Genomic DNA, 15,355 nt, shown 5'->3' with positions numbered 1-15,355 from the left:
GTTTGGTGCCATTCGATAGATTTTTGAAAAATATTGAATACGTGCATTTTGCAGTTTTACGATCTGATGTTCATTTCGCGAAATATCGTATTTAAAATTTTTAATTTACCCCCCACCACTCTCCGTGGGGTGACGTTTTTAGTATTATTCGATATATTTTTGAAAAATATTGAGCAGGTATTTTTTAGTTTTTCAATCTGACGTTTATTTCGCGAAATATTTGCTTTTTTGTTGTGAAACTTTGTGACTCGCCCATTTTCTTACGCCCCGCTCAAAACGTCAGATTTTAAATAGACACTGTTTTGCATGTACTTACCTTACCTTAATCTGACGATTTCGAGTTTTCTAATAGATTTTTTTTCGGTCCCCCTTAATGAATTCCTCGGTGTTAAGAACCAATATATGGCATAGGTACATTTACAGGGTACAAGGTTTCTCCCCATGTGATAACCTGACGCGCTCGAGTAACTGCAAAAATCCCCGCTTGGGCTCCCCTACCATCATTATCTGCTTAGTTTAATAAACAAGCCTAACGTAATTCAATAGATGTATTAAATAAATAAATTACTAAGCGATGTCACAATGACGACCTCCCGTGAATTTCAGCTAAACTAGCTTCGAGGAGGTTTTAATGTCAAACGCTGAGCGCACAGGCATTTGAATGAAGTATGTAATATTCAGTATTTATTTTTGCATGTTTTTTTACAAATTTTATATACAACATCGATTAAAAATGAACATCAGATCGAAAAACTGCAAAATACACGTATTCAATATTTTTGAAAAATATCTAATGGTACCAAACACGTGCCCCCACGCAGGTGGGGGTGGGGGATTTAATTTAAAATCTTAAATAGGAGCCCCAATTTTTATTGCAGATTTGGATTCTTTACGTAAAAATAAGCAACTTTTATTTGACACATTTTTTCGAATTATGGATAGATCGCGCTATAATCGGAAAAAAACGATTGTTTCAAATGGAAAATTAAATTAAAAAATGAAAAGTCCCCCACTATATGGAAAACTTAACTTAACCTTTTTCTGGTTTTAGCACATACTCTTCACAATCCAATAGGTCCCCATAACGCTCGAGTAACTGCAAATTCAGCATACTTTCCTCCCCTACTATGAGGATTTATTGATGAAAAACATGGATAGTTGTTAACGCACATAACTTTTTTATTATCCCACATAATTAAATGAATCGAAAAGGAAAATGTAAGAAAGCCTAACTCTACAATCGAATTTTAATTTTAATATTTTACATATGCTAGAATATTCCACAGGGTGTTCCAAACTTTAAGAAAAAGACAGTATGATTGGTACACCCGGTATAAAATGATATTTACCTGTCTAGCAACAATATTATCACAGCGATATTCTTCAATAATAAGGCTACAACATACTAAAAGAATCACTCAAATCGGACCACTGGTTTAGAAAATTCGAGACATCAAACATGTCGCATTTTTAAGGTGTTCGGCTAATTTTTCCGCTGTGTGTATATTATAGTATGAGAATAGAAAAAAATCTTTATAAACTGAATTACAACAAAATGAGTAGGTATTGTTAACTAAAAAATAGTAAAACAATGTTTAAAGTACTTGCAAGTAGAACAACTGGATGAACTTGCTTCCATTCTAATATTGAAAGAATACTGGATAAAGAATACTTTTAACTATAGACACGTAAACACTGACATGCGGTACATGATACCGCCAGAAAACGTCAACGTAGCTGAAAGACTAAACAATACTAAAACTGCAGCAGTTGGGAGCTTTTACAATAATTACATACCACTTGAAGGTAAACAGATGGTGTTCTGGAAATCTTTTATACACAAGTTTTACAACAAAATATATTTTCGGCAAGACATGGCATACCGCATATCAGTGGTTAAGGGTTAAAAAGCGATGAAGAGTACCAATACAACACAGAATTGTAATCTAAAATCTGTTAGCTGTATCACAAAACAGAGTAAATGGGATGTTCTGCTATAAGAGGAATACTATTTTTACTTTTCCACCGCTTTTGTATTGAGTTTTGGGTTCCGCGGATTTTACCAAATTTTAGTATATTATTTTACCTTCAAAAAGTAGCCTATTCGCGGTGTGCAAGTACTTGGAAGGGGAAACGAGAAACGACCCTGCGCGAGTCGCGGAGAAATATTGCAACTATCTTAAATAATTCATATTGTCAATTGAAATTGTCAAATTGACGTATATTTCATACCTTCTGTCAATGAAGCAGAAAAATTATATATTGCTCCACAATATTGATATGATATGCAATTATTATATAAAGGTAAATTTAATTAATTTTATTTTGCTTGCTGTACTGCATTTTAATCACTAATTTTATTTACTACATACAATTGTTGACGTTTTCATAACATAACCTGAATCTTATTTTTTCTTCTTATTATTTTTTTGGACTATGGCCTTGACAATTATCCAGTAACCAGGACTAATATAATTGGCCAATATAATTAAAAGTGCGAATTTTAGTATAGAGCGTAGAAATAGGGGTCGCTTTGCCGAACTTGCACGGTCCCAATAGCGATTTTTTTAGCGCTTTAGGTGATTGTGGGCCTGAGATATGCCCATCGAAAGGGTCAAAAATGTACCTACAAATAGGCATGATTTACAAGAAAATGTACTGGTTGATGAATCAGAATTTAGGTTGAAACAAACTTCTTCTCTAGAAGGCAATACTACAGTCTAATGTACGGGATTCAAATGTAAAGGTTGACTTATCATTCAACGTTTAGACTACAAAGGTTCCAATATAAAGTCCTTCTTGATATCTGCGATGCTGCATGGTATGTGCCAAATTATGTTATTCATCTTGACCTGAATGTCGAAACTGTTACAGAAGCGTCACTCGGTGTACAAACAGCAGGCACGGCAGGAGGTACAACAAGAGCTGGGGGAAGATGGAGAAGAAAATGAATTAACTAGACCCCCAACGCTAGAGGAGGTCCAAACGGCAATCCACATACAAAAAAGCCATAAAGCACCGGGAATAGATAAAATACCGGCAGAACTACTCAAGCAAGGAGAAAGGAATTTGCCACAACAGATGTACCAGCTAATACGAGAGATATGGATAGAAGAAGAAATCCCCCAACAATGGAAGAAAAGTATAATCTGCCCTATTCATAAAAAAGGAGACAAACTGTTGTGTCAGAATTATAGAGGCATCTCTTTACTTTGTTCGGGATACAAGATCTACCATTGACCAACTATTTACAGTTTAACAAATACTAGCTAAAGCATGGGAATATGGCATGGACGTTTACAATCTCTTTGTAGATTTTAAACAAGCCTATGATTCAATAGATAGAAGAATTTGGCATACCATCAAAATTAATACGACTAGTGCAAATGACAATGACAGAAACAGAAGCACAGGTATGTATTCAAGGACAGATCACTGATGCGTTTACGATAACGCAAGGACTGAAACAAGGCGACGGACTGGCTCCAACGTTTTTTAATCTTATGTTCTTGAATATGTAATTAGACGGTTGACGGTGAGCGGAAATAACATACTTACAAACAAATCTACCCAATTAGCAGCATACTCAGATGATATAAACATAATGAGCAGAACAATTAATGCAGCGGAAGAAACCTACGTTGAGTTTAAACAGAGTGCAGAAGCAGCAGGGCTAGCAATAAATACAAATAAAACAAAACTACTCGTACAAACCAGATCAAATAGACCGGCGCAACAACACTTTACTGACGATATAGAACATGTGAATAAATTCACGTACCTAGGAATGGATCTGGTCGCAAGCAATGAAGAAGAACCGGAAATAAATAGAAGGCTTGTGCTGGCAAATAAAGCCTATTTCGCGATGGGCGTGGGCCACATATTCAAATCGCGAGACGCACACCGAAAAACAAAACTCCGGGTATATAAAACAATAATCAGGCCCATAGTAAGTTATGGGTGGTGACACAGAAATCTGCCAATGCATTAGATGTTTGAAAGAAAAATATTACGTAGGATACTGGGCCCAATAAGTGAAAATAACAACTGGCGAATTAGGTATAATAGAGAAATATACGAACAATATAGCGAACCAACTCTAGCACAATACACTAAAATGGAGAGATTACGGTGGACAGGGCACGTGGCCCGCATGCATGAGAATAGAATCCCCAGAAAATTGCTAAATGCAAGAATGCAGGGAAAAAGACCTGTTGGAAGACCTAAAAATAGATGGGAAGACGAAGTCGATGAGGATGCCAGGAACTTCCTGGGAACGCGTTCATGGAAAAGAACAGCGGTAAATCGAAATGATTGGAGAAGCTTGTTGAAGGAGGCCAAGGCTCGATTTGGGCTGTAGTGCCATTGGATGGATCTTGACCTGAATGTCGAAACTGTTACAGAAGCGTCACTCGGTGTACAAACTAGTTCAACAGACTATCATCTCATCCAAATCCACTCACCAACTACCTACTGGCCCCACCACCACCACTGCTTATAAAACTAAAAAGGTTTGATTCTCTGGTGTAATTTTTTTGTCTTTTAACCCTTTCTGTGCGAATGACACGAAAGATGTTCACTTGAGGCTGACTATATACTAAAGTAACTTATGTGCCCCTGCCCTGTCGGTCGAGACATCATGCTCCTGTGACTTAAGAAGCGAACAACGTCTTTCGCCCGGGAAGGGAAGCATAAAGGCTGATTTATCTTAGGACGGGACGGGGACGACTGTCTTGCGGGGCACGTTGAAAGTCGTGTGATATGAAAGACATTGGCTAGTTTATAGTACAGCGGGACGGAGCGACAAGACAACGGGGACGTGCGCCGTTTATTGTTCCACGGCTCCTGCCGTACACGCCACGTCCTCAGGTAAATTCGGCTTAATTGTTTATTTATAGTTATATTGACACCAGATTGCAATAAAGTAAGTTAAATGTTGGTCTTAAAAATAAATCTATAGATGTCACTCCAGAATGCGGAACTTGATGAGGTTAATTCAGTGGCTCGAAACAATAGGACTTGCGCTTTGTGTACTTGAGGGCGGTTTGCCAACGTCTACTGCGCGGTTTACCTGTTTTACTTGATCACATCCTAATGCCGCCTTTGAAGTTACCAAGGAAAACGGGTAAACCGCGCAGTCGACGTTGGCAAACCGCCCTCATGTGGACAAAGCGTTAAGGTTAATTCAGGATTAGGAAATCATAGTTCACTACAATGGTCCTTGCCAGCAAACCGATCTTTAAATGGACGAGAGCCCTGGTCGAGCAGTCCGTGTGGTTCAAGCTGCAATCCATGAGACAACCCCCCCCCCCTAGTGATTTATTTTGTCAAAAGATAACCCTGGTGACCCTGGTTTATATAATAAACATCTAATTTTCACATTAAAATGTTTGTTCCAAAAGAAATATACCTTAATTCATTTAAATTTTAGATAAAAGTCCAAAAGGTGACAAATGGAAATAATATTTAAAAATAAATTGAAATTATAAGAATGTTCAACCATCCCGATACATTTTTAAATAAACATATCAATATTCGTTTATCCGCTATGCCATAATATCCACAACATGCCAAACCGACAACAAATAAATCATTGCATAATTTTATTTGTGGAATAAAATTTATTAGTCTCTATTTTTCTTGTGTTTCAATATAATTTTGATAATTTAAAGTTAAAAGAGGAAAGAAGACTCTTTTGGATATTTACAGAACTCTTCAATTTATTCAAAGAGTAAATATTAATTTGTCGAATATGTAACTTTATTAATAAAATAAACTAATTGTTGTTGGTGAAACTGTCCATGAGAATACTTTATGAAGATACCTAATTTGGTTTTAGAAATGCTATGGGATCCAGGGTGCACTTTTCATCCTAAATATATTACAAAAAGGCAGTTATCAAAGAAAATATGTACTACATGCTTCCTGGACAGGGGCGTCATCTGAAATTTTGTTTGGGGGCAAGCATTATACAATACTACAGTAATAAAATTGATGTATTTTTTGTAAATCTCTGGGCGAGGGGGCAAATGCCCCACCCCTGACAAATGATGCTCCTGTTCATGGACTTAATTAATGCAGATAAAATAGATGGCGGACACTAAAAAATTTGTATGGAAATCAAGGGTTATCCTAAAAATTGGAGATGGAGGTAATAATGGATCTTGACCTGCCAATGCAGTACACAATGTTGACCTGTTTTTATAAGGTCTTATCTTTTTTATTTAAATTTAAAAAGGCACCACAGACAGACACAGAGGAATTACTATATGAAATATGGGGATACAGTAATTCTGTCTGAAAATATTTAAATATCAATTACTTTTAAGAAAATAGAAGTCGGTTCTTAGACTGCAAGAAAATCGGACAAGAGGAACAAAGATACAGAATTTTTAAAGATAACTCCGGAAAATGTCTTCACCTGGGATATGAGGGCAAATCAATACAGAATACTACAACAAATCCTTAAAAGTCAAATAGAGGACCATATGAGTGCAATAGATAAGTTTCTTAGTTAAAAAACATTTGGGAATATATTTATCAAATGCAGGACAATAAAAATTATTCCATGTTGCAGTAGAGAAGCCTTCACAATGGCAATCGCCAACATCAGACAATAGGGCTTTCCATTCAGTCATTTGTTTTGAGCTTCTGTCATGTGTCACATATTATATCTACATCATACGTTATTGGTATATTACAATGATACAAACCAAAGATGTATGACGTAGATATATTAATATTATGCGACATATGACAGAAGCTCGAAACAAATGACAATCAATGAAAAGCCCTATTCTGATATAGCAAGTAAAGATGCCATAATACAGTGCGTAATCGTTCAGCTGGACATAGGGAACATACATTGTACATATTTAGATACATACATTGTATTATATTAAGATAATTGTGACAACTTCACTCTCTCAATGACAATAGTTGTTAGCATTAAGGGGCATTAACCTCAAAATTGACAATTTCAGGTGACAAATAAACGTCAAAACATGACATTGTAAAACTATTTTTGACCTAATGGCAAAAGTGTGTTTAATTTGGAAATTTGCCACAATGATCTCAATGTAAACTTCCTATGTCCAGCACAATGATTTACGTACTGTATATTGGGTATTTTAAGACAAAGGTGGCAAATGAAACAGTTGTTTTTATAATCTATTTAATAAAAAAATAACTGAATAAATTATTCATTATCTTCTTCATCATCGTCTTCTTGACTGTCAATCTGGAAGTATCTGAGTTCGTAAGAGTCCTTTCCAGAAGCTACTACTCTTAACCAATCACGAAGATTGTTCTTCTTTAAATACTTTTTCGTAAGGTATTTAAGGTACCTGAAAAATGAAGAAAATATTAGTATTTAGAACTAAAATTGGAATAAAATTTGTAAAATTCAAATAGAGAGTTGTAGCATTACAGTGTGTTCACTAATCAATCAAATGAAACTAGTAAACATAGCGAGCAATGCATATGATATCTGCAATAAAAACGCCATTACAATTCGGTCTTATGTTACATTGTATTGGAGCTGGATTGCAGTTTAAAAATAAATGTTGGTTGATTTACTAAAAATTTTTTTGGAAGTAACTCGGTGCAAAATATTGACTCTTTTCTATTGCATACCTACATGGGTATTAAAAGCCATCAAAAAATTGTATTACAAATTTCGTTGCATGAACATTTTTGAAAATGGTCCATCAAAAACCTAAACTGTAACTACAGTAGACTCCCTCTATAACGAGAACTGAAATGGCGGACTAATTACCTCGTTATATCAGACAACAATATTGAAATATTTTGATGCTTCTTACGTAGTTTATTAGTTGTTGATGGCCGACCTGAACAATGAAACTTCATAAAACAACATAAATTTCCTACAATATTCAATATCAGACGATTCGATAGATTAACAGGAAGTTTATTACAGGTGGTGGAGTTTATTACACCACTGGCATCAATAATAACACAGATGTTGGGCATTTCTATATACACGCAGTTGGGGTATTTATTTTAGCCATTACTGCACTAAAGACAGGTAAAGAAACAATTTCATTTTTCCTTGTAATAACCAAATATGACCAGTTATAAAGATGTTATAGTTTAATAGGAATTTCACAAGACATCTAGTATACCTCATTATAAGCGAAACCTCATAATCTCCTTGTTCTCGAGTTCACTGTATTATGCCAGCACCACACTTTGCCATGTGCTAATTGTTAATTATGCGGCTACGCTGAATGCACCCAAATATTTGTCCTTTGAAGTGTATCAAAAACAGACAACTGGATGGAGTTATATTTGCTATTTGTGCGTTATGCATGCTCACAGACAAATGAACCCTCCACACTTAGTCTTATGTGGCCAAATAAGGTGCATGCATAACAAATCGTCTGTGTCTAATACCTCATAACCCCAAAATCATGATTGGTCATGAGACAAGAAAAACTACAGTACAACCTGTCACATCCGGACCTCCCCATATGATTCTGCCGTCCGCATCTACTGAAATTTACTGAGAAACGCAGTCCTGCTGTCGGACAACGCACCCTCTCATCCCTACCCAAGAAAACGAAATAGTTTTTTGCTCCCAAATGTGACATCCCTGTCAGCCTATGGATCAAGGTATTAAAGAGTTTATAAAATGTGTCTATGACTGGAATGTATGAAGGAGATAACATTTAACCCGGCACCTGCAACGTGGGGTGCTACCGGGTCACAAAGAAAATAATACACACTGCGACTTTGACCCCTTAAAACTACCCTCATCCCCAACTCTGGTTTCCGGCTCTGGGGATTTTACTTAGCTAAGACATGGTCTACTTATTTCCCAATTTTGGTGCACTATTTCAATCTAGCATGTCGCAAAAAACCCCTTATATTTTTTATATTCACACCTACCCCACCCCTTCATCGGCCACGCAGCGTTTCACCCCTGGAGATTATACTTAGTTACCTCATGACCTACTTATTCCCAAATTTTGGTGCCCTATCTCAATCATGAACGTCACAAAAAAAATTATAAAAACCTCGACTTTGACCCCTTATAACTGCCCTCGTCCCCCACCTCGGGTTTTATCAAACACATTTTTATCAAATATTTGGTACTTCAAGTTTGGTAACGGAGCTGTGCGTCATAGTAGCTTTCTATAATATTATATAGCATAGATGTGTTAGTGTTTGAAGTGGTTATTTAGTGTCATTCTGAACTTATAGCTCTAAAATCGAATTGGGATGTCATCATCTGGCACTTTAAGTTTTAAATTTTTTTTGTATTTTTGATAAACAGGTCAAATTTACATTTTTTATTGAAATAACTGATTAATATAGACTCTATATTCACTAAATATTATTTTTTTAAGATATTTTACTTGACTTCATTTATTATGGCTTGGTACTTGCTAATATGCTTATAACACCTTTTTCATTATATTTTTAACTTTTATAACATATTAGTGACTAATAAGTTAATAAAACATGTTTCTTTATATTCTTGTGTTACTCAACACATTATTTTGTTTTTTAAACAAGTAGATCACAGAAAATTTTTAAGGGGTGCTGTGAGCACCCCACGTGGCAGTCGGCACCTTGCAAAGCCATGTGGCAGGTGCCGGGTTAAGAGAAGTGGTCTTGATATCAAGATTTTTTTCATATCCAGATCTGTCTGTCACCACATTGATCCAGATATGGCAGGTTTTACTGTATTGCTATTCATACTCTCAGCAATGGGGATATGAGCTATGAGAAAACCCATTTAATAGCATAAGTAATAAAGTATGGGTTACAAGGTTCTTTTGAACAAGTGAGTTTAGCTTCACGTTATACAAATCTGCAAAAAACAATTTTCCAATTTTTGTGGGTTGTAGGTATTAGAACGACAGTCGAAATAACACATAGCGAAGTGTGGTGCCAGCATTACAATTCACTGTGATTTTTCTCCATGTATAAAATATCCAGTGAAAAGAAACCATTTCAAAATTAACTCATACACAGTTAAATTACTTTAGCACTCACCTTTTTGAAAATGGAATTTCAGCGGACAGGGCAATTTTAACATTTTTGTCTCTGCTTACGGTAACTGAATGTTGACCACTTTTTCCAGCACCAAAGTTTCCTGTTTTGCCATTGATCTTAATCCTCTCTTTCAAATAATTTTCCTAAAAGAAAATTAAAATTTAGTAACGAAACCGTAGGATAGGAAGGGTTTTAACCGTTAAGTACTAACACACCGTCTCTCAGACGGCATCGTTTGTTGAAAGTGGGATATTTCCCTTCCTAGAAAAATTTGAAGGTCATCCGTTTATGACTTTTTAAGTTGGGTTGTTATTTACTATTGTTTGTTTTTTAACCAAGAGGAGTGATTCAAATTTACCGCGCCGTAATGCTTGTTTCTAATTGGTCCAACCGCAGGCAAGTTTACTCCATTGTTATTAAATTTTGACACTAATGACATTTATCAAATTTTGGCACCTCTGTCATTTTATAGGTTAATTAAGTATTTCGGCGATTTTTTGTGTTTTCTGCATTATTCCTTTAATTTTTAGATTTTTAGTCTACTTTTATAAACAAACAGTTGTTTTTAGAACACTTTAGCGATGTGTTAGTAATATATAATATGTATGGATTATCATCGAAAGCTGATATGATCAACGAAAAAAGAAGATGAATTTGGTGACTTTTCTAGTAACTTTCTTGGGTGTGAATCTGTCTTTTTAGTTTACTCCTCTTGGTTAAAAAATCAACTATAGTATTGAATTCGGCAATTTGCTGCAGGTTGTTATTCGAAAGATATTTAGACTCAAAGTGTGATTTCCGTCTAATAGAGTGTGAGTTTGAGTGTTAGTGTTTGTGCCCAGTTCGTCATTAAACATAATGTGCCCCAGTTCGTCAAAAAGTTCAAATAAGGGGATAAAGACTATGAATAAACTCTTTTGAAATGACTTGATGAGGTAGAAGACGACGTAAGCGAAGTGGGATCAATTTGTGATGAAAATGTTGCCATTGACTACCATTGCTACACTGTACAAATTTTAGTGCCTGTCAGTTTTTTTTTGTCTTAATATTTTTTAAAAAAAAATTTATTTTCATGTTTATTACTCTTTGTTTAACTCGATTATAAATTTTTATCAAGATTCTTTAATTTGTTTCATTTTTATCACACTTTTTTTCAGGAATAAAAAGTCACACAAACAATCCTTCCATTCTTGTTATAATGTTTTGTATTTTAATAAATACAGAAGAACTAGATCAATTACTGTGTTTTTTAGATAAGTAATACTTTCAGTAAGTCATCGAAATATTTTTTTGCATTATAATATTTAACAAAAGAAAAATAACCAGTAAAATGTGAAACCCATCTGTCAGGCGGTTAGTTAGTGTTTGCGCCATTGATTTAAGATGTTAGTACTTAAGGGTTAACAGAAAAAAAGTAATCTGTTGAAAGATGTTCAAACAAAATTTGAACATTTTATATAAAATACTGTAGCTGTACCTTGTGTTGTACTAGTTATTAAAAACTGAATCCAACATAGCGAGCAAAGCATTTAATATCCACAGTACTAAACGCCACGATGTCCATAAAGTGGTTCCACGTGGAGCTGGGACTGTGGAATTTATGTCTAGTTGAAAATGAATATATAAAAATATACTTACAAAGTTTGCAACATCTAGAAGATTGTCTTCACTAGGATGGGTACAGTCAATCACAAATTTCAAAGCAACCTTCTTTTTCTTTAGACCTTTTCCTCTAATTTGGGGTTTCTTCCCCTGTGGTTTGGTAACTGGAACGGCTGTTTTTGTCTGGAATCCACAACAAAATTAGTTGTGTTTCCACCAGACTAAAAAACTCTGATGAAACACAGCGGGAAATCTATAGCAGAATAAAAATTACAAATATCCAACAATAACATGTGATTTCAGAATAATTTCACAAAAATAAATCTCTATTGCTATAAAGACATTAATTTGGAAATATTACAGTTAATTTATATAATGCGATGGCTTATGTATATTAATATAATTTTAGATATAAAAAAATGTAAAACTTACAGGCATTTTTGCACACGATGAAGTTAACCTCCCAACTGCAAGATTAAAAAAGAGAAATTTGACTCAAACATTTTGACAAAGTCATATTATTTAGTAGTGTCGCCAACATCAAGAACAAAAATATGCCTGTATTGATTTAGCTACAGTGAAAAACGTTCCCAAACTGTTAAATGCCTTTTTAAAAGGTAGTTTTATATTTTAAACCACAAACTAATATTATGAATTAAAACTAAAAAATGTTGAAAATTATAAAATAAGTAACAAAAATAAGCTATACGAAAAAAGAACCCATACTGATGGCAACCAAATAGTCAGCAAAACGTATTTATGGTTGCCTACCATCTGATGTACCATTTTCTTTAAATTACAAGTTATTAATGAAAAAATGTGGTACTGTATATTTATTTACATGTTGTTACTCATCAATTTAACAATTAGAATGTTTGTAACAACCGATTTATTCTATAGTTTATTAATAATGTTTAGGAAGATTGAACTACAGAACAATAAATCATGTATTCTTATTCTGTGATTAAACCAGTGATATGGAATATCGGATTGAACTAGATTAAACGAAATAAACGATCATAAAATATGATAATCATAATGATAGGTTTTTATCAATGGAGCAAAAAGTATAATGATTTAGTTAATTGCCAGTTAAAAGTTTTTTCCCAAAACGATAACGTTTAATTACAAAATAATATCATAATATTTTGTAATTATAAAATGAAGAAGTTGTGAATGATAAAGTATAATATAATTATACTATAATAATATTATTATAATATTATAATATTATTATACTTTATCATTCACAACTTCTTCATTTTCGTTTCCTTAAAATTTTTCATTTCTATTTATATAGTGTTTCTTTTAAGAGAAAGAATTCTAGTATCTAGGGCTTCATTCAGCTTTATTCAAAAAAAGTAATCTTTTTTACAAACATTGCTACTACTAACTACTAAACATTAAAAAATGTATAAATTAAATAAATTGTATTCAAACAAATTTGTTAATATTCATGAAAAATATTCATCATCGGCAACACTGAAGCTGTCATTGAAGTATAAATACATAAATAAGGATAAACTTTTCTTTTTTGAACGTATATTTATCAATATGTACTTTGAATTTCCAATATTTTATTTTTTGTAGTAATTATCTATTTATCTTATTTGTTAATTTTGTTGATCACGCCCTTAATTCTGATCTACACAAATTAATCAGAAAAATGCAATTGCACAAATAAAGCTTTTCTAAATCGATTTTTGTGTTTCACTCTGGCGGCGCTGGCATGAACCAATCCTTGGGCAGACTAAAAACTTGCCGTCCGTATATGAAGACTAGTTTCATGGTCGCGAACCGCGATATGAAATTGTTCTCGATATCTTGAAAAGGTTTTGGGTGAATATTTTTTTATGAAAAACTCTACAAACATGTTAGTACTAAGAGTGTTCAGTGTTATTTTCTTATTAGGAATTTCTTTTGCGTCGGACCCTTTCGATTATGCAGGTAAGTTATCGAATTACCTGTGACATTTTAGAGCTCATAGTAAACAAATTTTCTTATCAACTTTTTGATGTAGGACAACAAAATTTGATGTTGATATATTTGTTGTGGTAGTTGTCGTCACAAGGATTTGTATCAATTTTAAATAAATAAAGAAATATTTGTAGTCAGGTGTAGATTAAACAAAATGGCGAAGGAATACTTTCCAGTTTTCTGAGAAAAAAAGTCCACCTCCAATTTACCTGCATGGAGTCCGCTTTTACTATTTTGTTTATTAATTAGAGAATAATCTTGTGACACATTTTCGCGTTTAGGTGTTATCGGTTAGTGTTTAATTTATGCATTGTAATAAATTGATTTGTTTAGTCTACTATTGATTTAAGAAGTAACTTTGTAACTTGTTTATTGTAGCACTGGAAGGACATCTTTTATATGCTTTTTAAGAGCTAAAAAATTAAAAATCAAACTGCTTGGACAATAATCCTAGGGTAAAATTGTAGCCTGCTATCTCTAATATAAACAATTTCAGGGGACTGTAAAAATTACATAAATATAACAAAAACAAAATTATTTGAAAATATACATATCATTTCAGAATATAAGTAGGTATATTTAGGCTGAAGGACTTCAATAAAGGTACCTACTTTCAAACTTTCTTTTATTTAAAGGAATTAATTTTGAAAACAAAGATGTAGTTCATAAATTAAAAGATCTTCATGTAATTAATTATTCTGGATGGAGAAATAATGTTAGAAGAAATGAAAAATATATGCTACACTACTTACATGAATTTGGAAAAAAATAAAATTGTAATAGTCTATGTTTATAGCAGTACAAGAGAACTAAAAATCAAAGTGTTCCAGCATAATTAATAATAAATAAAATTAAGTTAGAATACCTATTTCAAACTAAAATTTATGTACCTACCTAAGCTAAAAAAAAAATAGAATCAGATGTGAGAAATGTAAAGTAATAAAAATCAATATTGAAGCAATAATTTTTTCAGATGCTAAGTGCTATCCAAAAAATACATAACACCACCTGGGCGACAAACAATCATTGTAAATTCAAAACTAAAAGACTCATTATTGAGTCAATGGAAGCAGGATTTAATGTAATAAAGACTTTAAATGTTCCTGCAGACATCAAAATAGAGATAAACTTGACTTTTTACCTTTTACCTGTTAGATAAAAAATTATAAATGAATTTATACATATGAAAACAAAAGAGAATTTATACATATATATGAAAACAAAAGAGAAATGGTATCAAAAATGCCAAAGTGAATTCTCTACTAACTCTTGGTTCTATAAATTCACATTTGTGGATCGAAAGGCACTTGACATAAATTATTATGATGAGAACTGGTCACTGCCTCACACCAGACCATTTGTTTAAAATCAATTTTGTAGAGATGTTCTTTTTTGTGAATGTGGACAAATATGAAGTATTATAACTCATGTTATGTTACTTGAGTGTCCCATTAACAAAACAAATCAATTTGACCTGTATCAGAAACTTGTTAATATAGGAAGTCCAACCCCCATGTCAATACAAAAGCTTTTACATAATATTAATGACCAAACCTTAAGAAAGATCAATCAATTTTTCAATTTCAATTCTTCTTTCTCATAATCCTTAGTGCCCTTCAGGGCATTGGATGTCAATTTCAATTCAAATATGGAAAAGTCTCATAACTTCTCTCCAAATCCGGCGCATGCACAAGGATCTCATTATGTTTTATAATATACTGCACTCTAATATTTTTGTTCCTCAACTATTGGA

General features: G+C 33.4%; 2 protein-coding genes across 4 annotated transcripts in view; one reads left to right on the top strand and one right to left on the bottom strand.

The window, feature by feature from the left end:
* Nucleotides 1-7,157: 7,157 nt before the first annotated feature.
* On the bottom strand, nt 7,158-12,207 carry LOC114325278 (60S ribosomal protein L22). The gene is made up of 4 exons (XM_028273295.2): nt 12,058-12,207; nt 11,662-11,808; nt 10,024-10,166; nt 7,158-7,346 (listed from the first exon to the last, which is right to left on the bottom strand). Exons 1-4 carry the CDS (start codon nt 12,061-12,063, stop codon nt 7,199-7,201), a joined length of 444 nt encoding a protein of 147 aa, XP_028129096.1. The 5' UTR covers nt 12,064-12,207; the 3' UTR covers nt 7,158-7,198.
* Nucleotides 12,208-13,363: 1,156 nt separating this feature from the next.
* LOC126881894 (calsyntenin-1) overlaps nt 13,364-15,355 on the top strand; it is a 673,839-nt gene continuing 671,847 nt past the window's right edge. For 2 of the 3 annotated variants that reach the window (XM_050646545.1, XM_050646546.1), the window contains exon 1: nt 13,369-13,572. In XM_050646545.1, coding sequence (XP_050502502.1) covers nt 13,479-13,572 — 94 coding nt within the window. In that variant the 5' untranslated portion in view covers nt 13,369-13,478. Of the gene's footprint in view, nt 13,573-15,355 lie in introns of all 3 variants that reach the window. The other variant, XM_050646547.1, reaches the window with a different exon arrangement.

This window comes from Diabrotica virgifera, chromosome 3, assembly GCF_917563875.1.
Source record: "Diabrotica virgifera virgifera chromosome 3, PGI_DIABVI_V3a".
Taxonomy (NCBI): domain Eukaryota; kingdom Metazoa; phylum Arthropoda; class Insecta; order Coleoptera; family Chrysomelidae; genus Diabrotica; species Diabrotica virgifera.
The sequence above is the reverse complement of the archived record's forward strand: the minus strand, read 5'-3'. Positions and strand labels throughout refer to the sequence as shown.